A 26,198-nucleotide genomic window follows, 5' to 3' on the forward strand; every position below is an offset into this window, starting at 1 on the left:
TACTTCTTCTTGGCACAAAATCATATTTGCATTTAAAGCTCTGGGTCACTCTCTGGATCTACAGGCACTGTTGTAATAATGAAGTAAAAGGATAGACAGAACACAAATCGCAATGGAACTAAATCCAACATCGCATTGTAATGTGAAAAGCATTTTTGAAAAACTATTTTACACTCAATTAAAAACAAATTTGCAAAGACTATATTTTGATTATGATTTTATTAATAGATTTGTTTTTTGGTGAAAAAGTTGCAAGCACGGTTCCCATGTATAAAGGATCTCTCCACCTGTATAAAAATCCAAGCCTATAAAAGTAGACCACATTAAAAAATAATCCAATGTATAAGTCAACTACAGCTTAATAAATACTTTACAAAAATAATGCAGTTTTTAAAAAAAACGGCAAGAAGCAGAATGTCATCCCTTTCCCCCTCTTTAAACAATAATTTTTTCTGTATAATATTCATTTGGTTCATGCTGATAAAAATTGTAAATAAGGAGGCACAGCATAATGTATGCAAGTAAACTATAAATCTTCATTATTTTTCCTTTAAAAAATAAGTGCCACTTTATTTTCTTTATGGTTTGAGTCCCTGAAATTAAGTCCCATATGGATAGGAAACCTGAAAAGAAGAGTTTAATCCCAACACTGTCCTTTTACATAAAATCACAAAACAAAATAAACTTTGTAGGTTTCATATTCTAATCTGACCCCCAAAAGTTAGGACATCTGTTATATACCAGCCTATGGGCTGAGTTCCAGCCAGAGACTGAACAAGGTGCCATGTGACAAAATGAAAGCTTCTCACTATACTACAATATCTGGTAAACAATCTATCCGTCAATCATTGTGTATAAAAGTTTACCCTTTTCCTCAGAGTTTCGATGGAATAATTTTAGGAATACCTTTCAAGAAAGATTACTCATATTTGATAATCACATTAATGTTAAATAAGTTACAAATACAATGTTGTCTATATTTTTCAAGTTAACTGAATGTGTGAGTGTTTTGGAACCTTTGTCTTTGATTGCTAGATCCTTCTGTGTTTTGTATACAATTATATTTGATATTTCTCTTCAATAAACATATAAAAAACAAAAACAAAAACCTGTGTGTGAATATATGCTTAATCGGTCTTTTCTCTGTGTCCCTCAAGTGAGAATGTGGTATCAGGTTGGCCTTAGATGAATTCTCTCCATATCTGTTATGTATATGAAAGAGTATGCATCTGTATAAATACATATTTTACATAGGCATAAACATGTATACCCCAGACACATTTGAGTAAATAACCTCAAATTCTTTTACTATCAGATCATGCAGCATTTTAAAAAAAATTTGTGTCAGAAAATGGGAAACAAATATCCTCGATATCTTGGGATTGTCTGTTGTTCAATATTCCTTTGCTTCTTGAAACTGCTTGTAATAATCCTCCTCTGGAGGATTTTCTACACATTTCTGTCCATTGTTAGGAGGCCGTACCTCATTGTACCTACTCCAGTCCCCTTTGCATATAACCCAGGGCAGAATGTCTACTTTGTAATGAAGCTCTGCAGAGAACTCTACACTAATCAAGTTTGGGGTCCCTGCCCCTTTGCCTCTTGTTATAAGCTGCATGCTGTCATCATAGCAACAGTGCTGTGCAGCCAAGGTAGTACTTTCCAAGGAAAGCATAGACCTAATGCAATATCTTGCAGTAGGCTTGTAGATCTCCAACTTTTCCTTTGGGCCACTAGCGTCTTTCCACCGAAAGTCTTTCCTTTTGATCCGGTCATAGATTTCAGCAGTGCTGTAGGCTACTTCTGTGGGGTAGGAGCAAGGGCAGCTAGGAAGATCATTCGCTACTTTGTGCATATACTTCTTCAAGAATTCACTTTTGCAGTTCATCCATCTTTCACAGTTGTCAGTATCTAAAGGGGAAAAGTGGTTTTAAAAAAAAAGGTCAGAAAATACATACAGAAAAATTACAGCAATGTGATACTACACTGAGTAGAGTAGGCTATTAAATAAGTCATTCACCTGATACAAGTTATTTTAGACAATGACATAGGGACGGAGTTTGTTCCTATTCCCAAGCTTTGATTCCATCCCTGTATGTTTTGTAGGTTTATATATTATGTAGGGCCTTTTGTAGGCCTACAACTAATATAACCGAAGAAAAACTTTAAACACGTATATTTTTAAAAGAGAATGACAAGGGGCAAAGTTTGTTCCCATCCCCAAACAAACAAACTCTATCTCCACCTGTCCCCGCAAGCTTTGACCCCCATCCTGATCACATCCCAAGGTAATGCCATTAAAATATTACCATTACTGTGGATTTACTACTGTTTACCATGTGTCCCTATCTCCATAGTATTTTTTATTACTGATCTAAACTGTGGGCTCCAATTCAGACATTATCGGATGGTATTCTGGTGACAATCATAATGTTAAGTTACACTGCGTTTGCATTGGCTGCTGAAAGCTAATGGTGGTAATTTCAAGAAGTACATTCATGAAAATACTAAGCATCTTTTGAAGAAAGGGGGTCTGAAGAGAGGAAATATTTTTAAAATTTCTATACCGTTTTTTTCCAAAACGGTTTACAAGGAGTTACATACATAAAATGTTAAGAATCTATACAAAATAAGAAAATAAAACAGACATGTTCAGTGTTACATAAAATCAATTGATCGGGAAAATGCATCAACAAATAGTTGTCTTCAACATTTTCCTAAATGAATTCCTCTCTCCACATTTTCAAATATGGCTAACAAGGCCATTCCATAGCTAATTCCTGCACATGTGATAGTCATTCACACTAAAGATGGCACTATTTAACTCTGTTTCATTAATGGTTGGGAGTTATACAACACAAGTCTCCAATACTTCACCCAACCTCCACAATATCCAACATTCTTCTCCACAAAATTACAAGTTGTTCCACATGCTCTCATATATTTCAAATCTGGCAAAATGTGGCCTCAGGTACACCTCTTCCACCCTTAGTAATGTTCAATAGAGGTAGGGATACCAGTGTTTTTATTCCTCATTGGCCCACATTCTTTTATTGCAGTTATTTAGGTAAACTTTTTTTAAAAAAACTTTTTAACTTTTTATATCCACCATAAAATACTCAAAACTCATTTATTCCACGCTCAATATCCCTAATCCCCTCTCTTCCATTTCCCTCTCCCCCCCCTCAAACAACCCAATCTCTCCCGGTCCCCTCCCCCTCTTTTTGATCCCCCCCCATCTCACTAACTCCAAGGACCTACTCATTATGATCAATTGTAACTATGATCAATTGTAATTTCTTGTTAATTTTTGTTCCAATATCTTCATTACTTGTAAATATAGTTTATTGTAATTTCTTATTAAGTTTTGTTTAATTGATGTGAACCGCCTAGAACTCCCTGGGTCGTCGAGACAGAGAGGGCAAATTAGGAGGGGGGGTAGCACTATACACTAAGGATAATATCAAAACTACCAGGATCACAGAGGTTAGATACACAGGGGAATCACTTTGGGTAAACCTGAACAGAGGGAATGAAAAATGCCTTTACCTCGGTGTGATATACAGGCCTCCGAGACAACAGGAAGACAAAGACAATGAATTGATTGAGGACATAGAAAACATCACCTTGCGCGGTGACACAGTACTGTTAGGAGACTTCAATATGCCAGATGCAGACTGGAACACCCTCTCCGCGACTACGAGTGGTAGCAAAAGAATATTGACCACCATAAAGGGTGCACAACTCAATCAAATGGTATTAGAGCCCACCAGGGAAAAGGCAATACTGGACCTGGTACTCACAAATGGAGACAGTGTCTCGGAAGTATCAGTGGGAGACACGCTGGCCTCTAGTGACCACAACATGGTTTGGCTCAACCTCAGGAAAGGCTTCTCTAAATCAAACTCAGCAACGAGGGTCCTCAACTTTAGGGGCGCAAACTTTGACCATATGAGAGACTTTGTCCATCAGGAGCTGCAAAATCATGCAGAAACTGACAATCCGGAAACTATGTGGTCATATATAAAATCCATTCTGAACGAAGCATCTAACCGCTACATAAATACAGTAAGCAAACACCGGAGAAACAAAAAACCACAATGGTTCAGCAATGAAATTTCTGACCTCATTAAAAAGAAAAAAGAAGCATTTATCACCTACAAACATCTTGGAAAAAAGGAGGCAAAAGAAGACTATCTGGCCAGATCTAGAGCTGTCAAGAAAGCAGTCAGAGAAGCCAAACTTCAAACAGAAGAAGATCTAGCACGGAATATTAAAAAGGGGGACAAATCATTCTTCAGGTACATTAGTGACAGGAAGAGAAACAAAGATGGGATAGTACGCCTTAGGCAATCAGACGGAAACTACGCAGAATCTGATAATACCAAGGCAGAACTGCTAAACGAATACTTCTGCTCAGTATTCACCTGTGAAGCGCCAGGAGCTGGTCCACAACTACAGCAAATAGACATCCAAAATGACCTGTTTCATGATTACGAGTTTACACCCAGTAGCGTCTACCACGAACTTTCAAGACTCAAAGTAGACAAAGCCATGGGACCAGACAATCTACACCCCAGGGTACTCAGAGAGCTGAGTGAAGTTCTGGCTGAACCACTAGCCGTGCTCTTCAATCTTTCCATGCGCACGGGAAAAGTACCCCTAGACTGGAAAACAGCTAACGTAATTCCACTTCACAAAAAGGGCTGCAGAACAGAGACAGAAAATTACAGACCGGTGAGTCTTACATCCATAGTGTGCAAACTCATGGAAACACTGATCAAACAGAATCTTGACAAAATTCTAGACGAAGAAAACTTACGTGATCCACACCAACACGGATTTACCAGGGGAAGGTCCTGCCAAACTAATCTGATTGACTTCTTTGACTGGGTGACCAGTCACCTGGATGCCGGGGAGTCCCTAGACGTGATATATTTGGACTTCAGCAAAGCTTTTGATAGCGTCCCACACCGCAGGCTGTTGAACAAACTAAAATCGATGGGATTAGGAGATACATTCACTACATGGGTAAAGGATTGGCTGGATGGTAGGATTCAAAGGGTGATGGTAAACGGTACCCCCTCCAAAACGTCAGCTGTGACGAGTGGAGTACCTCAGGGCTCCGTCTTAGGGCCGATACTATTCAATTTATTCATAGGAGATTTGACCCAAGGACTTAGAGGAAAAGTATCACTGTTTGCCGACGTCGCCAAACTATGCAACATAGTAGGCAAAAGCAGTGTACCTGACTTTATGACGCAGGACCTACGACAGTTGGAACAGTGGTCATCAACTTGGCAACTAAGCTTCAATGCCAAAAAATGTAAAGTAATGCACCTAGGCAAAAAAAACCCACACAGAACTTACACACTAAATGGTGAAACCTTGTCCAGTACCACGATAGAACGTGATTTAGGAGTGATCATTAGCAATGATATGAAGGCTGCAAATCAGGTGGAGAAGGCTTCGTCCAAAGCAAGACAAATGATGGGCTGCATCCGTAGGGGTTTTGTCAGCAGAAAACCTGAAGTCATAATGCCACTGTAAAGATCCATGGTGAGACCTCATCTCGAGTATTGTGTTCAATTCTGGAGACCACACTACCGGAAAGATGTGTTGAGAATTGAATCGGTTCAGCGAATGGCTACCAGGATGGTCTTGGGGCTCAGGGATCTCACATATGAAGAAAGACTAAAAAAACTGCGGATGTACTCGCTGGAGGAGCGAAGAGAGAGGGGGGACATGATTGAGACCTTTAAGTATATCACGGGGCGTATAGAGATGAAAGATGATATCTTCAGTCTTACAGGGCCCTCGATAACCAGAGGACACTCGCTGAAAATCAGGGGAGGGAAATTTCAGGGTGATGCTAGAAAGTACTTCTTCACCGAAAGGGTGGTCGATCATTGGAACGAGCTGCCTCAGCAGGTGATTGAGGCCAACAGCGTGTCAGATTTTAAGAGAAAATGGGATATTCACATGGGATCAATAGGGGAGTAAAAGTCAGGGAGTAGGTCATTGGTATGGGCAGACTCGATGGGCTATAGCCCTTTTCTGCCGTCAATTTCTATGTTTCTATGTTTCTATGTTTCTATGGTGGTATACAAAAATAAAGTTATTATTAGTTATTATTATTATTATAATCTTTTTAGAAGTTTCCTTAAGATTATTCTATTTAAACATATTCAAATAAACTGTATACTTAGCTTAGTATGCTACTGGGTTACATGATCTGGTTTACCTAAATAACTGCAATAAAAGAATGTGGGCCAATGAGGAATAAAAACACCGGTATCCCTACCTCTATTGAACATTACTAAGGGTGGAGGAGGTGTACCTGAGGCCACATTTTGCCAGATTTGAAATATATGAGAGCATGTGGAACAACTTGTAATTTTGTGGAGAGGGATGTTGGATATTGTGGAGGTTGGGTGAAGTATTGGAGACATGGGAAAGTTATAGCATTTGTATCTACATGTTTAGGGTTAGCCTTTGTTTTCAACAGAACGGCACCTTCAGAACGCAGGGATCGTTGTGGTTGATAACGAGACATCATATTCTAAAATATTTCAGGCATCGTACCATATAGGAATTGATGGCATAACATAATTGTTTTGTATTGAGTTATAAATGAAAATTATACCAAAAATGTTGTATTGCATCACATGATTGCTTATTTTGCAGATCACTGGCTAGTGAGAAAATCTACCTCTGGTTGGTGAGCAAATCAACAGAAGACTACAATTTCTTTTTGCTCATGATTTTAATTAAAATAAATCAATTCAGTTATGTTGTGGTAAATAAATTTCCTTCCATTCAACATGCACCAAAGAGCTGGATTCTACAAACTGTGCCGGTATCGGCAGCCACCTAAAAGATAGCTGCTGATTGCGTGTGAATTGCACAATGGCACCATTTGTGAAAATGTGGCTACCTCAAACATAGGCGTTGAAAATGCAGGCTAGTTTGAGGTCTACATTTCCAGGGCCTATGTTTGACATGAATCACATTTACAGCCGCATCAAAGGATGCCTACTTCAACCTTTTAAGTGCTGCTGTAAACGTGATCTAGGTGCTGGGTTTTTTGTTTTAAATTATTTTAAGGGAGGTTTTAAATGGCTTTGCTGCTTAAGCTAGGCGCCTAACTTATGGCACCATTTATAAAATATGGGCCAAAATGCCTGGCAGAATTTGATATGTGATAGAAGACATATTGAAAGCACGCAGTTGTAATTTGTTGTGCAGCTGCATATCTAACAATGTAAACAGATGGTCCATAAAGCATGCTTATGAGAAAGTCTCTCATTATCAGAAATGTAGCCAAGAAAAGCCACAAAATTTACCCACAAAAAACTTGCCTTTAATAAGTTTATTTCCAGGTAACTGGAAATATAGTTTTAATTTATTTTTGCAATATTTTTGAAAATTTCTGAAAAGCACTTTAAATGGTACTTGTTATCATATAGTACCAGTACCATATAGTAGGGAAGAGGGGTTGTCTAGTGCAATGGCTCTCAAATCTCTCCATGGCTCTCCAAATATCACTTCAGCTAGCTGGGTTTTCATGAAATATTTACATGCCCACTACTTTCATGATATAAAAATCTTTCATGCATATTCATTGTTAATACTTTGAAAAACCAACTTGTTGATGATTCTCCAGGACAAGTTTGAAAACCCTTATCTAGAAGCTCATGCACTCAAGATGCTGCAGAGGTCTTGAAGGGAGAGAGTTAAAGGCATTAAGTTGGTTGCCAATGTTGACAAGGACAAGGTAACTAGAGCAGTGGGCTGATGGAGAACCCAAGCTTGAAATTCTGCTCCCTTGTGACCTCTTGGGCAGGGAACCTCATCAAACATACCTGAATATATAACTTATACTGAGCTAGGATAAGGAAAAGACAAGTCAATTAAATCCTACTTGGTATTCTATTAATTGACTAGAATTAGACCATGATAGATAAAGGATTCCTTGAGGCAAAAGCATAAGTTAAGATCATCTGAACGTTAGATAGATTGTGAGAACACCAGGACAGGTAAGAAAAATGCTTGAGTACCTGATTATAAACTGCTTAGATAATAGGCAGTATATAAAAATATAAAATAAATAAATAAAATTCAAAGTAATTTCAGGATTTGGGAAAAGTGGATGGTTGGTGAATAATAGTTAAGTTTACAGAACAAAAAAGGGTGGTGGGAACACTGACCAAGTGGGCTCTATAATGCCTTTGAATCACTCTATGGTATGACTGTACCTCGAATATTGTATGCAGTTCTGGTTGCCCCATTTGACAAAAAGATGTAGCAGAATTAAAAAAGGTTCAGAGAAAGGTGATGAAAATGATAAAAGTGATGGGATGACTTTCCTATGATGACAGCTAAAGCGGCTAGGGCTCTTCAGCCTGGAGAAGAGGTGGCTCAGGGGAGACATGATAGAGGTCTTAAAATATTGAGTGGTAGATGGTAATTGCTTGTTTACCATTTCCAAAAATACTAGGACTAGGGAGCATGCAATGAAGCTATTAAGTAGTAGATTCCATCAAAAACATTTTACCCTCCTTGTCCAATCCATCATCCTCTCCAGATTGGACTATTGCAACTCTATCTACTTAGGTTTACTTAAGAAAAACCTCCACAGACTCCAACGGATTCAGAATGCCGCTGCCAAGCTCATCTTCGCTAAAAGTAAATTTGACCATGTCTCCCCGCTCCTGGCCAAGCTCCACTGGCTTCTGATAATCGCCAGGGTCCACTATAAATGCGCCTGTTTAACTTTCAAAATCCTATATGGTATCCTCCCTCCCTTTATCCCTCTTTCTTGGAATTCCTCAAACCCTAATACCACCAGATCCTCCCAGAAATTAAAACTATCCTTCCCCTCGCTAAAAGGCATTTCCCACACAGGAAAGCTAGGGACCTCCCTCCACTTCAAAATCACTGAGCTCTGGAACAACCTTACCTCCCCTCTTTGGAACTTGAGCTCTCTCCAAGTTTTCCGCAAACATCTGAAAACCTGGCTTTTCTCAAAAAATGTAAGTCTCCCTCCAACTTAGGAATCAAGGAAACTCTTATATCTTGCCATCCCAAGTCCTTTAAATTTTCTTCCCACTTCTACCTCTAACCCTCTGTTGTAGTTCCTTCCTATTTCTCCTACTGTAAACCGCGTCGAGCTCTACGAACGTGGAGATGATGCGGTATACAAACCTAAGGATTAGATTAGATTTAAAACAAAACTGAGAAAATATTTATTCACTCAACGTGTAATTAAACTCAGGAATTCAATGTTGGAGAATGTAATGAAAATAGCTTAGCAGAGTTTTTAAAAGGTTTGGATAACTTCCTAAAATGAATTTAAGAAAATCCACTGCTTATTCCTAGGATAAGCAAGAAAACCTGTTTTATTCCTTGGTATTTTGACAACTACTTGTGACCTGACTGGGTTGGCCACTACTGGAAACAGGATACTGGGTTTGATAGACCTGCGATCTGTCCCAGTATGGAAGCTCTTAAGTTCTTCTAAGCTTTTAAACCAGGTTACTGTTATATTATCTTACGTGTTATATACCAACAACCCACACATGTTCAATATTTTATGCTATGCTAATCATGTTTGCATACTGATTTGTTTAAATTGTTAAATTAGAGAGGTGATTTCTAAATGAATTAAAATAAGCAGAAGTCCTGAGCAAGTCATCTCCTTCTCCTTTTTCGCTGCTTGTCCATATGACACCAAATACGTTAATGTCTCCATATGTCTCTGGGACCCAGTTGAGAATATACGTGTTTATAAAATAAAAATTTCAACCTCTCCACCAAATTTAAACAAAAAAAAAAAAAAACACCACATACTGTATTTTTCAGTCTATAAGACGCCCGTGACCATAAGACGCACCTATGGATAGAGGAGGAGAAACCAAGAAAAAAAAATCTGGTTCAGAATTTTTTTTTTTTGGAGGGGGGTTTCCTCCTCTACATGTAGGTGCATCTGGTGGTAGGCAGCCTGCAGTCCCCCGCACCATTTTTTAAACACCAGTGATCCAGCGCGGTCTTGTCAGCTTTCCGCGCTCCTGCTGGACGGCTGCCTCCTTTGTTGCTGCAGAGTGGCAAATAAGGCAGGAGTGCGAGCTTTTTGCTTCCTGCCTGGTCCTGTGCCGCTCCATGAATGACTGCGATTCCAAGTCCCAAATATCTAAGCTAGATCCCAAGTAGTAAAACGGATTTTATGCTGCTTATCCTAGGAATAAACAGTGGATTTCCCCAAGCCATCTCAATAATGGCCTATGAACTTTTCTTTAAGGAAATTATCCAAACATTTTTGATTTTGGCTTTCTTTCCTTTAAGATACCATGTTTCATTTTCTACTGTTCTCTGATTTGTTGTTTTAACTTCGTAATTACATAATGTTGTCTATAGGAATTTATTGTTGTGCTGTTCATCTCTTTCTATTGTTCCCAGTTTCTTATGTTATGTTTTGTTTGTCTGACTGGTTACAATTTACAGAGATGCCAAGGGGCCAAATTTTTGAGAGGGAGATTTAGGGCTCATTTTACTAAGCTGCGATAGTGGTTTTAGCCCACGCTAAGAGAGCGCTAAAATCCTGCGTGTGCTAAAATCGCTATCACAGCTTAGTAAAAGGAGCCCTTAAGTACATGCCCCAGCCTTGCACCACTCCACCTACAGTAGCTCCAACCCGAGCCCCACCTACTTTGGCTCCTTGCTTAACCCCTTTGCACTCCTCGTCATGGCCATTCAAGAAAAATACCTTATTTACATTGATAAGCAATCTAACAGGGACATTTGAAAACTTCTCCTATTCTTCTTATCATCTCATTATAGTTATTTTAGCTTAGTTTCCCTATCAGTCACTTTGGGCTCCTTTTACGAAGGCACATTAGGGCCTTAACGTGCGGAATAGCGTGTGCTAAACTGCCACACACGCTAGCCGCTACCACTTCCTCTTGAGCAGGCGGTAGTTTTTTGGCTAATGTGCCCTATAGCATGCGCTAATCCAGTGCGTGCGCTAAAAACCTTTGTAAAAGGAGCCCTGTGTCTTTGGACATCTCTCTAAATATTATACTAGGTCCTAAAGCACCAATATAGCTACTACTGGGAACCAAACAAGTTTACAGATCCCTCTACCTGAACTACACACTAACAGAATCCTTCACCTCATCACAGTACAGTTGGACTCTTAACCAACAGAGAATATGGAGCCACAGAAATAAACAGGCAGATAAAAAAACTCCAAAACTAAGAAAGCCAGACACTGTAAACAGTGTAGAACCATTAAAATATAAACAAATAGAGAATGGAGATCAAGATTGCGTCGGGAGCGGACGCCTGAGCGAGCTCTCCGCTCGTTTGTACTTGAATCTGTGTCGGTGCCTCTTACCCGGTGGTGTTATGGGGAAGAGGAAGGGAGTCGCCCGCGTAGTTCCTCCGGCGGCTGAACCCCTTCAACGGCTGATTCAATCTACCATAACGAGCGCTTTTGCTCGCATGGGTGAGGCGACCCCAGTTACTTCGGGAGGGAACCCGGATCTTTCAGCGAACCTCAGCGCAGAGAGTCGGACTACTTTGAGTCCAGACCAGAGGCTGGTTCCTCCCCAGCCCGGAAGTGCACAAGTGCAGGGACTGCTTGGAGCCCGACAGTCCCGAGAGGGAGAAAGTGACTCCAGCATTGGAGGGACATCCCTATCAAGCCTTTCAATGGAAAGAGGAGATGGGAGCCATCAAGAAATTTCTTGCACTTTGGAAGAAGAGGTGAGAGGTGCCTCGGGAGGGAATGCTATCAGTTTTGGGGAGATGAAGAAACCAGATAAGATAGATATGGAGGCGCTATGGTAGGCCATATCAGTCATGGACTCCAATCTCAAATTGACTTTATCTACAATTAAAACAGATTATGGAACTGTTTTCTCCAAAGTGGAGCAACAAGGGGTGCTTCTTATCAAGGTTAATGAAAGGTTGGAGAAACAGGAAAATAATTTGAATGAAGTAAAGAAGGTTCAGGTGGAACTGGTTAAAGAGAGATCTTATGTTTCTCGTAAGATGGAAAATTTCAAAAACCAACTGAGGAAAAATAATTTAAGATTTTTGAATTTTCCTAAGTGTCCTATTATTTCACCAGTTGAGATGGCTAGGAAATATTTTCGAGAGACTTTAGCCATTCCACCAGAAAATTTGCCTCCAATTGTTAGAGCTTACTATTTGAATTTAAAAACAACACAAGGGGAATCCACACCTATAGAAACCCCAGTGGATAAAGTAGTGGACTTGAATTTGTCTTCATTTCTGGAAAATTCCCTTGAGGTTGTCACTCAAAGAACTACCATGTTGTTGACTTTAGCCTTGGAGAGTGACAGGGAATTTATTCTTCATATGTATTTTCGACATATAAATGATAAGTTTTTGGGTTCTAATGTTCGAGTTTTTCCTGATTTAGCTCAGATAACCCAGAGACATAGGAAGGAGTTCTTGTCCTTGAGGTCAAGGACCCTGGCTCTGGGGGCTACTTTTCTTGTTAAATTTCCTGCAAAATGTTATGTATCTTTTCAAAATAAGAATTTTCTTTTTTTCGAGCCCAAACAACTTTTGGAATTTATTGGATCAAAGGAGAAAATGGTAACCATGACTAGTAATGTATGACTTGCCAGCTGGTTGTAACTTGGGAATCTAATGCCGTGACCTTGTTTAGTTGATTTGTTACTAATGTTTTGGAAGTTTATTTCCTTTCTTGATCTTTAAATTGTGGTTTAAATTGTGGACTAAATAAGACATAATGTTTTTCCTAAATAAGTTTTGTTGAAATATTTTTTCTGGATCTTTTGCATTGTATAATGTAATGCTTGTATTAAAATGGAAAATTTTATAAATAAAAAATTAAAAAAAAAAAAAAAATATATAAACAAATAATATTTCCTTCTATGCTTTACAATATAAAAAAGGAAAAATATACTTTTTAAAAAAGCTGATGCTTTCCTGTTTCTAAAAATTTTTAATATTTTTTTCCTTTCTACCTTTGTCTTGGCAATATAATTTTTCTGACCAGGTTGGTTCCAGTCTCTCGTCCATGTTCATCGTGTGGTTCTTCTCCTAAATTCTTTTTTTAGTATCTCTTTTCCATGTCTTCTTTCTCCCCTGACATCTGTTCTTTCTTCTTTACATCAGCACTTACTTTTTTTCTTTTCCTAGTTAACTGTGTAGGCTCATTTTTCCTTTTTCACCCTTCACCTACTTACCACCTTTCCATCTCCTATTTTTATACCCTCCCTAGCCTTTTCAGTTACCCTCTTCTCTTTTTTTCCCAGCCTATTTTCCTTTTGTCTTTCACTTACTTAGCCCCCCATCTCCATCCTCCCTCAAACCTTCATCTACTTTTCTCAAACTCTCATTCCCTCATGGGCCCCAGTTCCTCACCCTTTGTGACATCTAAACCATTTCCTTTTTCTGCTATCCCTACCCAGCTTCCTATTCTCCCTCAATTTATCTCAACTTCCATATTTTCCCTGTTTTAACACGATCCTGTATCTTTATGCTGCTTCCTAGGCCCCCTCATCACCTGATCTTTTACAACTTCTCTCTACCTATCTCTCTATCCCTTTCTCCTTTGTTTCTTTCTCCTCCTTTCAAGTTCATCCCTTCCCTTCCCTAGCATCAGCATCCTTTTCCCATCCCTAATATCCCTGTTAGTCCCCTTTTTTCATCTGTAGTATCAGACCTTCTCCCAGTTTATCATCTACCAGCCTCATATGTTATGTTATTTGTTATGTTATTTATTTCTTATATACCGCTAAATCCGTTAAGTTCTAAGCGGTTTACATAGAAATATACATTTGAGGATACAATAAAATAAGATAAATATATAAAGAATGGGTACTTTGAAAATTCCCTTACTGTCCCGAAGGCTCACAATCTAACTAAAGTACCAAAGACAAATAAATTAGTAAATAGTAGATAGGAAAATAAAGATAGCGGAAATGAGATATAAAGCATCCTAACAAGAATACATAGAACTCTCAATAATATACTGTTAAAAATAAAACGAATATACAAAATAATAAAGAATTATAACGAAACTAATTAAATATGTGTGTGTGTATCTCTCTCCTTCCCCTCCCCAATCCAGCATCTCCCCTCTATGTCTCTATTCACTCCTTTTTCAGCTTCCCTATCTCTAAAAATGGTCTGGCATCTTTCCCTTCTGTCCCAACATGGTTCAGCATTTCCACCCCCTTCTTCTATCTCTTTCCCCTCTAGAATTTCTCCTTTGTCTCCTTCTTCTTAATCAGACCTCCCCTCTTTCTTCCTTGCACTTCCCAAATAGTCTAACAAGCATCTTCCCTCTCCTCCCCCTCCCCCAAAATGGTCTTGCATCTTTACTTCTTAACACCCTTCTGTGGCCTGCTCCATCCCTCAAATATCCCTTTTTTGCTCTCAGCTTTTGCTGCAACAGTGACAGCTTGGTACCGTCAAGAAGAGTGAGGCACTGACAGTAGAACCTTTTGCTCAAGCACATGAAAATCGCTTTCAAGTCCTGCCCCCCTGATGCACACTTCTTGTTGCCATGTGGGCAAAACTCGGTAGTGACTTTCTACAGCAAAATCTAAGAGTGGAGAAAAGGATATTTTAGGGGAGGCGATCAAGACACAGAGGGGTGTTAAGAAAGTGAGGCATTAGACAATGTGGAGGAGGGAGAGGAGAAAGATGGGCAGAACACTGCTCCAATCCTCAGAGGGAGTTTCAGGTTATGAAGTAGGAATGTGGGAGATAACCTGCCAAAGCAGGAGTCTCTTGCTGAAGCTGAATGTGGGAGACTTGGCAGTCTGAATTTATTATATGTAAGTTGCCCAGGTACTGTTGTAATAGTGCAGTTTTAACAAGTACATCACAAATGATACACATACACAGGGTAAAATATTAGTTGGTCCATAGCCCCAGTGGCCAACCCTATTCTGCTGCCTCTGGCTCAGTGGACTCAGCTCATGCTCCTCAGACTTGCTAATGATACTATAGAGACAGAATTCACAGACTCTGAAGGCAAGATGTCTCAGCAGTAACATGTAGAGTTCAGAGTCATTCATGTTATTTTCTGGAAGGAGTTATGTGCAATAGTCTGTCACTGGAATAGCTGGACTGTATTGGAACAGAATTATAAAATGGGTTTAAAACCCTAGATAGCTTCAATTTAAGGTTCAGGGCACTATAGCCAGAAGAGGCTTGATTCTGGATGAACAGAAAGCTCAGAAGAAGCAGGAAGAAATTCCTAGGTTAAATTTGAGTGAAATAAATAAAAAATGCTAGTAGTTCAAATGACAGTGGTTGCTCAGATAAAAACTAGAATGAAAAGGAGTATGCAAGTCATTTTTAAAATTCTGAATAACCCTATTCACAACTCTTCAATTAATACCTAAGATGCAATCATATTGTACTGCACTTATACTGCAAACAAGAGGGAGTCTAAAGGTGTTGTAGAGGGTTGATAATACTGGAAAGTTCCAGATTTGTCACAACTTTCACCATGATACTGTACCCTAGGTTTATGCTCAATAATTAACATGTATTCCAAGCAACAAAAATGAAAGGGTCTTTAGGATATTTTTTTCTCTGGGGGTAGTAGATGTATAACGCATGCTAATGGCAATAGAATATAAAAGACACAGCAACTCTGTGGTTCCTTTGATGAAATGACAGACCTCCTCCTCTCAGGAAAGGTCTATATCCTTATTAGTGACTAAAGAGGCAACTCTTTGTAATTAAATCACTTGTATACTCTGACCACGGTTAAAAATGAATTACACAGCCTCTACATCAATTCTTATATTTAGCTTAAACAAGATCAATATATACTTAGCTTAACTATATAGTGAGGATAAAATTACACACTGACAATATTGATAGTCTGATGCCAAAGATATTTTTAGTAGAAATGATGAGATGTACTTGTACAGAAGATATACAAACAGAATTAACTTTGTATTTTAAAGATATTAATTTAAGTCTGCCTGGACTCAGCCTGCTTGCCAGGAACCTGGCACAAAAAACACAGAAAGCCATATTTGACAGAGGCTGCACTGTGTCTACCGCAGGTTCCCTTTGCTAGCTGATTCTAAGCAAGGCAACAATTATAATATGATAGGATAGAAAGAAGCTCGGTCATTAAGGAAGGAGACATGAGCCAAGTGCGCTAAGAATGTGTGCCCTACAGACACAAAATGAAAGCAACCTAATACATTAGACACTATGGACAGCTATGGCCGTGATCAGAAAAAATCCATATATGGAAGTAGTTAAGAAGAAAAAAAAAATGCCCATCCGATAAGGAAGCTACAGGAGTGCTAATGATGAGTAATCTTTGGCAACAGGTGAATTTAGTATTTTGTCATTATTATTCAAATAAATTACCAAGGAAAATCTATCCCACTTATGGCAAGCCAGTGGGCACAGATTAGATCTTGAAAGTCACAATAAACCATCATACTCTTTTTTCTATTAGCAACAGAAGGCCTCACCCCCACTTTTTGCTTTCCTTCCAAAAAAGAAAATTTGCAATCCTCATACCTTGCTTAAGTTCACAGAGAAGTTCTTAACCTAGTCCTCAGTACATACCACTCAGGTTTTCAGGATACCCACAATGAATATGCCTATTCACTGTGAATATACTGAAAACCTGATTGGTGTCCTAAGCAGTGGCATAGCCAGATCTCAGGTTTGGGATGGGGGCGCTGAGCCATAGTAGACATAGTTCATCTACAGAACATGAAAATCAGAATTCAAACAGATTTGGGGTTAAATTCACTAACCTGGAGACCTGTGTCCGATCCGTGGGCTGATTAATTCACTAAATGGGGGCGTGGTCTGCACATGCGCTGGCCCTTCATGCCCGGCCACTTTTACTTTACTGTTTTTTTTACTTTGTAATCCTGTGGTTTTAACCCGCTTTAAACCCGCGGGTTAAAACCACAGGCTCGCACTGCGGGGAAGGGGCAGAGCAGGGCAGGCGAGTCGGGGCAGAAAGGCAGGAGAAGTTGGCAGAGAGCAGGAAAGGTCATGAGTAACTGGTCCCCACCAGACACTTCTTTTTGGATTGGCCAGCCCAGTCAGTGTTGCTGAAAAAGTTTAGTGAATCGTGTCCTTCCTGCTTTGCATGCTGCTTACCCTCATTTGCATGCACGGATCAGAATTGGATCGGCCACAAAGTTAGTGAATCGGATTGGGGTCACAAACCGATCGGTACACGATCGATTTGCTTAGTGAATCTAGCCCAAGGTGATCAGGGAAACCAGCACACTCCCTGCAGGCAAACTCCCATTGACCACACCCATGAAAGTGCAAACCAAATGAAGATAGTAAACCTCTCCAACTACCAATTATCAAAGCAGGAGACTTCTGTATTTTTGAAAGGACTCTTTCTTCTCTTTCAGCAAAATAGTTGCTGGATTCTCAAGACTTACTGTGCCTTTAACAATGGTTGCTAAACCTGTTCCAGCCTGTTTAGTGTGGCAGGATTTTACCATCCAATTATCAGAATGGCTTACCGTGTTCTTATCCAAGCTTCCTAGAAGACTCCAACTCTGTCATGCAAATGTAGTACGACAAGGTCATTACTATTAAAATGGTAGTAAAATGGGCTCATTAATATTTAAATGAGTACTTCAGGCGATTCTCTATCATTGCCAAGTGATTCTACAAACGAAGTGCCGGCTCTTAAGGTCTAAAAATTACCAGCTGGTCTGGGGGTGTTGGTACTGTGAAAAGTGTGTCTCTGGCACATGTATCTGGTTGTGGCTCATGATAAAAATAAAAAATCCACACTATTCACATAAATTATAGTAGTATAATAATAAAGGAAAAAAAATCTCAAAAGCACACTTCTCGAGCATGTGTACTGAAAGCCAATTGCACCTCCCCTCCATTCAATAGCACTGGCAAGCCTATAACTGACAAAACAACGTAGCGTTTAGTAGTAGTTCTCCGCCCCTCCTATCTACCCATACCATCTATAGGCATATGGCACATGCACACATTTACACCTTTTTCTATGGACTATTCTGTGCATGTGCTGATTGCTATCACCAGCGACTGATCTCATGTAAATTTGGTGATGCTCTACGAAACTTCCACTAACCTCATTTGCATATGCGGTTCTTTGAGAATGGCTCGTCTTTTTTGGATCGTTAAGATTTACGGCTGCTACAGTGACATAATGGATTTTAATTGGCAATATTAAGAGAATCCGGCCCTCAGATCTTTAAGAATTCTTCAGGAAACTCTGTTTAACAGTACATTTCCACAATAAAGGGACTCCCAACAAACTGGAATACAATTTTAAACAAAAGAATACATACTTTATCCTCCCACCCTCTCTGGATGGACAAAACAAAACTAAAAAATTACATAGAAAGTTTCAGACATAGGGTAAAATTACAACTTTCCAGCAAATAAAAAAAAATTCTGTACAACCTTTCAACCACCAGAACAATCTGTCATAAAAACCTTACAAAATAATCAAAATACAGTACACTAATCAAACTTGCAGACAAATGAGGCTCTGTAGTAATTATGGACATACTAAACTTCATTGGGGAAGGACACAAACAACTGTCAGACGACACATACTACAACAAACTGACTGAAGACCCCCCCAAAAGATGATATTAAACAGCTAAAAAGCCTCATCAAAACACTTCCAAAGCAAGAACAACCACATTTAAATAAACTAATACCTAACCATCCTTCTGTGAGCACATTCTACATACTGCCAAAAATCCAGACCTGGCAACCCCGGCAGACCAATCATATCTGGTATTGGCACACTAATGGAAGAAATAACTGGATTTTAACATATGGATCTGAAATGGCCAAGTTGTCGTCCCCTCACACCCCACCAAACCCATCACTAACCCCCGAATTACAACACGCCCTCACTGTACTCACTTACACACTTATATGCTCAGCAATAATGTCAATGATAAATAAAACACAGACACTTTATTGATGGTAATAATCAGGCTGCAGCTTTGTTTATTGGGACTGCCAAGAAGCAATGAACAATTGCTTCACCCCGAGCTACAAGACGTTGCAATTTTACAAAACTCATAATTGTATTCCCCTGACCCTGCCATCTCAGCAAGAGCCTAGGGGGTGGCATGGATCTCCATGTCCCTATTCCGTACTACGGGCCTCAAGACATATTTGCTCATTTGAGATCGCTCTCCCTTAACCACTCATCCCCTGATGAGCCTAGGGAGTTAGGCATGGACCGCCCTTGGATGGCTCCTGAACCCCCTGGGACATGGAACAAATGCTGAGCAGCCAAATGCAGCCTATGGATACCCAAGTACCCACAGTCTAAAAGGAAGGGACCAGTACTGCACACTCCAAGCTATGACCACTGTCCTGTCGCGTAACTAAAATGCTTCCCCAAAGAGCTAGCACACCAGGAAACCCAACAAAAGTAAAGCCCACCGCGACATACACAAAGAGCTCTCCACCCCCACCTACCCCAACAAAGCTCACCCACCCAGTCGAACACCCTAGGATACCCTATCCTGGACCTACCAAAGGCGGCTGCCCCCTACACCCGGTCGCAACCACACGAACAGACCCATGGGAATTCGTGCAGGAAATGGCTCCCCACTGAGAAGAATCAAGGCCCATGCCCATAAGGGAAACAAACCACAATGCTGAAGCCCACCCTTCAAGACACAGCCCCCCAATCGAAGCCTACCCCCTGAAGAGGTGGGCAAGAGGGTCCCCTGGGAATATCCCGACGACCCCACAGTTTTATATGCCACTGTGCCCAATTCAAGGCAGAAAAACAAAAAACACCCGACCACCCACCGCATCGAAGAGGATACCAGTCTGTGCCAGCAACAAGCACGGCTGCCCACCCAGCAGCTACTCTACTAGAGGGGAGAGGATGCCAGCCCCGATGCACTCACCACACAGAGGCACACCCAGCCGAACTCCGAGACCGGAAAGCCCTCCCCAATACTGGGCAGGTAAAGGATGAAAAGAACAAATGACAGCCTCCCAAAACCGGCAGCAAAGGGACAGACAACCTGAAGAGAGAGGCCTTGACCCCGCCCCTTGAAGACTGTGTGGCAGCCGGCAAGCCATGATCGCCACAGCAATGCAGGGACCGACCTCAGCTGCACCCAAAACACCCATAACCACCCGGTTATCCCTGCTGCGGTACATGCAATGCAGCCGAACACACCTCTCACAGTAACACCACACGGCGACACCAAGGCCCGCCCTGAGACCATTCACCAGCACGGCCGTTAAACCACCACCGTACCATGGCAAGCCAACCCGCGGGGCCATTGCAGCAACCACACAGCCCACTCCTGCCTCTCACAGTCCCTCCCCCCGAACCACCAAGATACCACCAGATCAAGTCAGCCACAGGAAAGATGGAGGGGGAAGGTGCTGCAACCCGCGGTGCCAGCACAGCAACTACACAGCCACCTCCCGCGGTCCCCCACCCTTCAGGACCACCAAAGCCACCATCGCAGAACATCCCCCTGTTCTGCAGCATGCCATAGAATTGGGGAGGGAGGAGGCCGCCGACTGGTGGGGCCCGTCAGCAACCAGCAACTGGAGCAGAGCCGGTAGATGCAGTCATCGCGGGACCTTGCTGCACCTCCCCACGGCTGCTGACTCTGCTCCGGAACAAGTAAATGACATTGAAGGGGGTGGACTGGCAGCCATGGAGAGGTGCAGGAAGTTCCTGACTTAGTAATCCAGCTGTACACCCCCTTGGGGCATGCACCCGGGGCAGATCGTCCCCCCCCCCCCCAATGCTATAATCCTTTCTTTTCAAAGATGCTTTTGAACAATAATCATTTTCATAACTAGTCACCTTTCTGACATCCATTATTGTCCCTGAAACATCATTCCTTTTTGAAGAGATTAAAATCTTATAAACCTATCCTCTCGTTTTGCCCTTTAAAAATAAAAAAAACCTATATATATATATATATATATATATGTTTTATTTTTTTAAAATTCTTTATTGATTTTGTAAGCATACAAAAAGTGCAACAATTATGCATTCAAAGATACAAAAAAACAGCACTTGCATACTTGCAAATTACTGAAACAACTTACCCATCCCTCCCAACTGCAACCACTTATAGAACTTTTAGATTTTGAAATAAGTTTTGTTTTTAAATTGCATCCCTTTCTATGTACAAAGCTTATAATTTGTGATAGGTGTTTAATCAAAATGGTTAATAAACTTGAAACGCCACTGTATAATATGAAACATACCATTTTTAGGTTCATGTGACATTTTACTTGTTAAATGTAGCCAGCAGCTCTTCTTCAGGCCTCAGTTCCTTCACCACTGAGCCATATTTATACTCAAAATGCATTAGTAGAAAAATCTCACTCCTTGGCTTTCATTCTCACTCTTTGGGATAAACCACCCTTGCACTCTGGTCCAGCATTGTTCTTCCCTTCTCCGGGACTTCTTTCGCCCCCTACTAGCCCCTGCCAGCTCCACTGTGGCCAGCAAAATAAATAAAAAAAGCAGTTTTGGGTCTAGCTCTGCCAATCCTGCCTCTTCTAATATGAACTTTCTGTTTTTAAGGTGCAGAACCAGCAGGATCGTCAGCAGTGTGACCTAGACAGTGGCTCCCTGCCTTTATGCTGCATTTCACCAGGGGAAAGTAATGCTTCAGTGGGAAGCTGCTTGGCTGGCAGGGGCTAAGGAAGATGGGCCAATAGTTCTGGGGAGGGCATCTATAAAAGTTGACTGTTGGGTGTGGCAGTGTACTCAGCGTTGCTCTTTGCATTTGGTTTTGGTTCCCTGCCTGTTGCTTTCTTCCTCTTGACAAAGATTTCATTGAAACACGGCCTGTGTTGAGGAAGTGTGAGGAGATGTTAGAAGATTGGTTGCCTGTTATGGCATTTCACCTCTGCTTGTGAAGACTTTGAAAATGCTCTCTGTCCTCTTGGTTTGAGACTTTTTTGATTATCTAACTTATTATACTGTTTACTGACAGCACGTTTGCACTAGCATCTGCACTTTGTGATATGGAGGTTGGATATGAACTCTAATCTGTTTGGGATGTTGGTTTTTTGATTTTTTTTCCTTCCTGGATGGCCCACAATCATCTTGCTTGCTTTATTCCTCGTGGACATTGTTCCAGGAAGACTTCGAATTTTCAAGCTAAGTGATTTATGAACTTTTGAACACAGCTATATTTATATATCATTGTATGATTTTTTTGTGTGGCCTTTTCCAGCTTGGTTTGATAGTGCTTGTTATATGTTATTATACCTTGTCTGGTTTGTTTGTAGTGTTTGTATGGTGTTCTGTGTATGCTATTCTATAAAAATTTTGTGATATTTTTGCAAATTTTAAATTAATAAATATGTACAATATTTCTAACTTTGTAATTTGAGTACATTGCTCTGATATTATAGTATTGTTCTGTGGTATATATCCTTCAGGGATTTCTTTTTCTTATCTATAAAAGTTTGCCATGGGCCCCATAGGTGGTTAAAGCAGCTCTGCAGGCAGGATACCTCCTCTATGCCTTTGTTTAGGATTGTTTCTGCCAGTCTGTTCAGGTTAGACCCCTCTGTGTCATTTGTTTTGCTTTGATCCAATCTTCTTGCTAGATAGGAATTCTCTATTTTTTTTTTTTTTTTATTTATTTTTTATTCAACAAAATGAAAAACAGTACACAGGCAGAATGCCAACAGCAAAAGTACATTCCCCCACATAAAATAACACAACCCCCCACCCCCAACCGAGTGATACAGCATAAGTCTTAAACAAAGGAAGAAGAAAAAAGGATAACTCAAAAAAGACCCCTCCAGGAGCCATATCTAGACCACTGACGATGAAACGTACCACAGGAATCATTATTCAAAGCAGTCAATTTAGACATCAAATAAATTTGGTCAACCTTATTTAACAGATCAGCACGAGAAGGCAAATAGGCACGCTTCCAATATGTAGCCACAGTAAGTCTAGCCGCCGTAGCAACTAGGGCCACAAAATGATTCTGATCAACATCCAAACTCCCCAAAGGATAATTAAGTAAAAATACTTCCATACGCAATAGAATGGGTAAGTGTAACACATCAATCATCAGTTGTTGAACCATCCTCCAAAAAGGTACAATCTTAGCACAATCCCACCAAACATGCCCAAAAGTGCCCAGACTCCCACAGTTACGCCAGCAGTGCCCATCTCCACAATGATAGAAACGGTGCACCTTTTCCGGCGTAAGGTACCACTGAAATAGCATCTTATAACCCTGTTCAACTAAGGGGGACGCTAAAGAAACTCTTAGTAATGTACCATAAAGGCGGTCCCATTGTTGATAATCAAAGGTCTTTCCCAACAAGGTTTCCCATCGATGCTCATATGTGCGAGCCTGAGGTCTGGTGTATAAAAGAGCTTTATATAAACGTGAAATAAGGCCCACTCCAGATCCCATCCTAAAAACTTGAAGAAAAGCAGAGTCCGCCCCTTCCCACTCAGGAATCACCCTCTTCACCATAAAATCCCCAAGTTGAACATAGGCGAAAAAATCCGTTGTGGGTAGATCATATAAAGATTGCAAGGCAGCAAAGGGTACTAAATGTCCACCCACTACTAATTGACCCAGGACCCGAAGACCCTCCATTTCCCAACGCCGAAAAATCCCAGTATCCCTAGCAGGCAAAAAGTCAGGGGCAAATCTAATGGGAGTAGCATAAAAATAGCGCTGACGTGGAAACCAAGCTCGTCGGACCCGGCTCCACGCCTGCAAAGTACACGCCATCTCATAAGAAGCCCCAGTCTGCAAATCCCGAAGGATCTCAAAAGATAGCCAAGGCAATGCTGCCAATGGGTAGGTTGGCTGTAGAGCCTGTTCTAGAGATACCCAGCGTTGGGAGGGATAAGCCCAATGGAACAACACTTGCAGTTGGGACGCATAATAATATGTAAAAAAATCAGGGACACCCATTCCCCCATGTAACCTGTCCCAATACATACGTTCCCTCCGCACCCTAGGTGGCTTACGTGTCCAGATATAAGCAAAAGCCCGCCGTTGTAGCCTAAGTAAGAACTGCTTAGGAATTGAGAGAGGCAGGCAGGAAAACAAATATAAAAAACGAGGTAACACATTCATACGCAAAGCACTAATCCTACCCATCCAAGACAACCTTAATCCTTCCCAGCGATCCAGATCCGCAAACACAGTCCGTAGCAACGGAGGGTAATTCAATTCAAAAAGATCAGAGAGCCTTCGAGATATACGCACACCAAGGTACTTAATGGATTTAGCCGCCCATCGAAACGAAAATTTAGCACGTAAGTCCGTTACCAACAATTCTGGAAGCGAAACATTAAGCAATTCAGACTTTTCAATGTTAATTTTAAAGCCAGCAACCACACCAAACATAGTCAAAACACGAAGCACCTCGGTCAAAGATTGAAGTGGGCGGGTCAATGTAAACAAAATATCATCAGCATACAGTAAGATCTTATGTTCTTCGCCACCCACCACAATCCCTTGAATATCTGCATTCTCACGTATAGCAGCTGCTAAAGGCTCCATAACCAACGCAAAAATCAGCGGTGACAAAGGGCACCCTTGCCTAGTACCTCTACGGATCAAAAAATTAGCGGTATATCTTCCATTAACCCTTAAACAAGCCTCCGGAGCAGCATATAATAAGGTCACCCAATGCAAGAAAGCTCCCGAAATGCCCATCCGCTTTAAAGCTGCTAACATAAACGGCCAGTAAACCCTATCAAAGGCTTTTTCAGCGTCTACTGATAACAAAACAGCTGGAACAGAATATTGATGGGCCACTCCAATAAGATCTAACACTCTCCGTATGTTATCACCAGGTTGCCTCCCTGAAATAAAGCCACATTGATCACCATGAACTAGGAAAGGCAAAAAACGTTGCAAACGGACTGCCAAAATACGGGTAAACAGCTTATAATCAACTCCTAACAACGAGATAGGGCGGTAGGACCCACAAAGGAGGGGATCTCTCCCGGGCTTAAGAAGAAGAGAGACCGCAGCCTGCCGAAACGAGTACGGCAAACAATCCCCCTCCAAAAAAGAATTAAACAATCTTGTCAGAGGAGCGACTATATAGGCCTCCATTTTCTTATAAAATAAAGGCGAGAAACCATCAACACCCGGTGCTTTAGAAGCAGCTAAATGATGTATAGCCGCCACCACCTCAGCGGGTTGAATAGGGGAAGAGAGCCAATCCGCATCAACCTCCGCCAAACAAGGCAAGGTTACTCCAGAAAGAAAAGCATCAATCTCCCCCTCCGTAGCTTCAATCTCCGGAGAGTACAGAGTCTGATAGAAAGACAAAAAAGCCTGGTGAATTGCCGCATCATCTGTACAAAGCTGTCCCGACCCAGTACGAATCCGTGTGATAGAATGCTGTGCCTGTGTTTGCCTGATCTGTGTAGCTAACAAGCGACCCGCCCTACCACCCCATTCAAAAAACCGTTGTTTCCGTCGCTGTAGGGCCCAAGCCATTCCCTCTAAATCAAGCTCCTGTAAGTCCCTCCGACACTCCGCCAGAGCTACACCACCAGCCACCGACGGGGCTCTCTTATGAGCATTCTCCAAACGTCGGAGGCGGGACAACAGCTCTAACCTAAGAGCAACTCGACAATGGTTACGATACGACCCTCTCGAGATACAACAACCACGAAGAGTGGCTTTAAAACTTTCCCATAATACCACTACATTAATGCCGGCCACATCGTTAAAAACAAAAAACTCCTTAACATCAGCCTCTAACAAAGCCAAGGTATTGGGATCCTTCAACAAAGAATCATTCAAACGCCACAAACGACGACCACCTCTAACCAATCCAACCTGTAACTCCAGAGTCAAGGGAGCATGATCAGACCACACACGGGGTTCAATACAGGAGGCTAAGACACGTGGTAGAACAACACGAGGCAGCATCCACATATCAATTCTGGTATACGAATCATGTTTCGATGAATAAAAGGTGTAATCCCGAGCGCCAGGGTGTAAATAGCGCCACACATCTATCAAATCCTGCCGACGCAGAAAGCGCAAAAAAGCCCTTCTGTCACTTCTGGCATAACGGATGGAAGAATTGGAATTATCCTCCTGAGGATAGCAGGTAAGATTAAAGTCTCCACCCACAAGGAGAGTACCTTCTACATGATCCAACAG

At 41.1% G+C, this 26,198-nt stretch overlaps 1 protein-coding gene across 4 annotated transcripts in view; it reads right to left on the bottom strand.

Annotated features, from left to right (window-relative positions):
- Nucleotides 1-200: 200 nt before the first annotated feature.
- ISM1 (isthmin 1) overlaps nt 201-26,198 on the bottom strand; it is a 279,345-nt gene continuing 253,347 nt past the window's right edge. For all 4 annotated transcript variants that reach the window (XM_033935438.1, XM_033935437.1, XM_033935435.1 and 1 more), the window contains one exon: nt 201-1,911. In XM_033935438.1, coding sequence (XP_033791329.1) covers nt 1,394-1,911 — 518 coding nt within the window. In that variant the 3' untranslated portion in view covers nt 201-1,393. The remainder of the gene's footprint in view (nt 1,912-26,198) is intronic.

Source organism: Geotrypetes seraphini, chromosome 3, assembly GCF_902459505.1.
Source record: "Geotrypetes seraphini chromosome 3, aGeoSer1.1, whole genome shotgun sequence".
Lineage (NCBI taxonomy): Eukaryota > Metazoa > Chordata > Amphibia > Gymnophiona > Dermophiidae > Geotrypetes > Geotrypetes seraphini.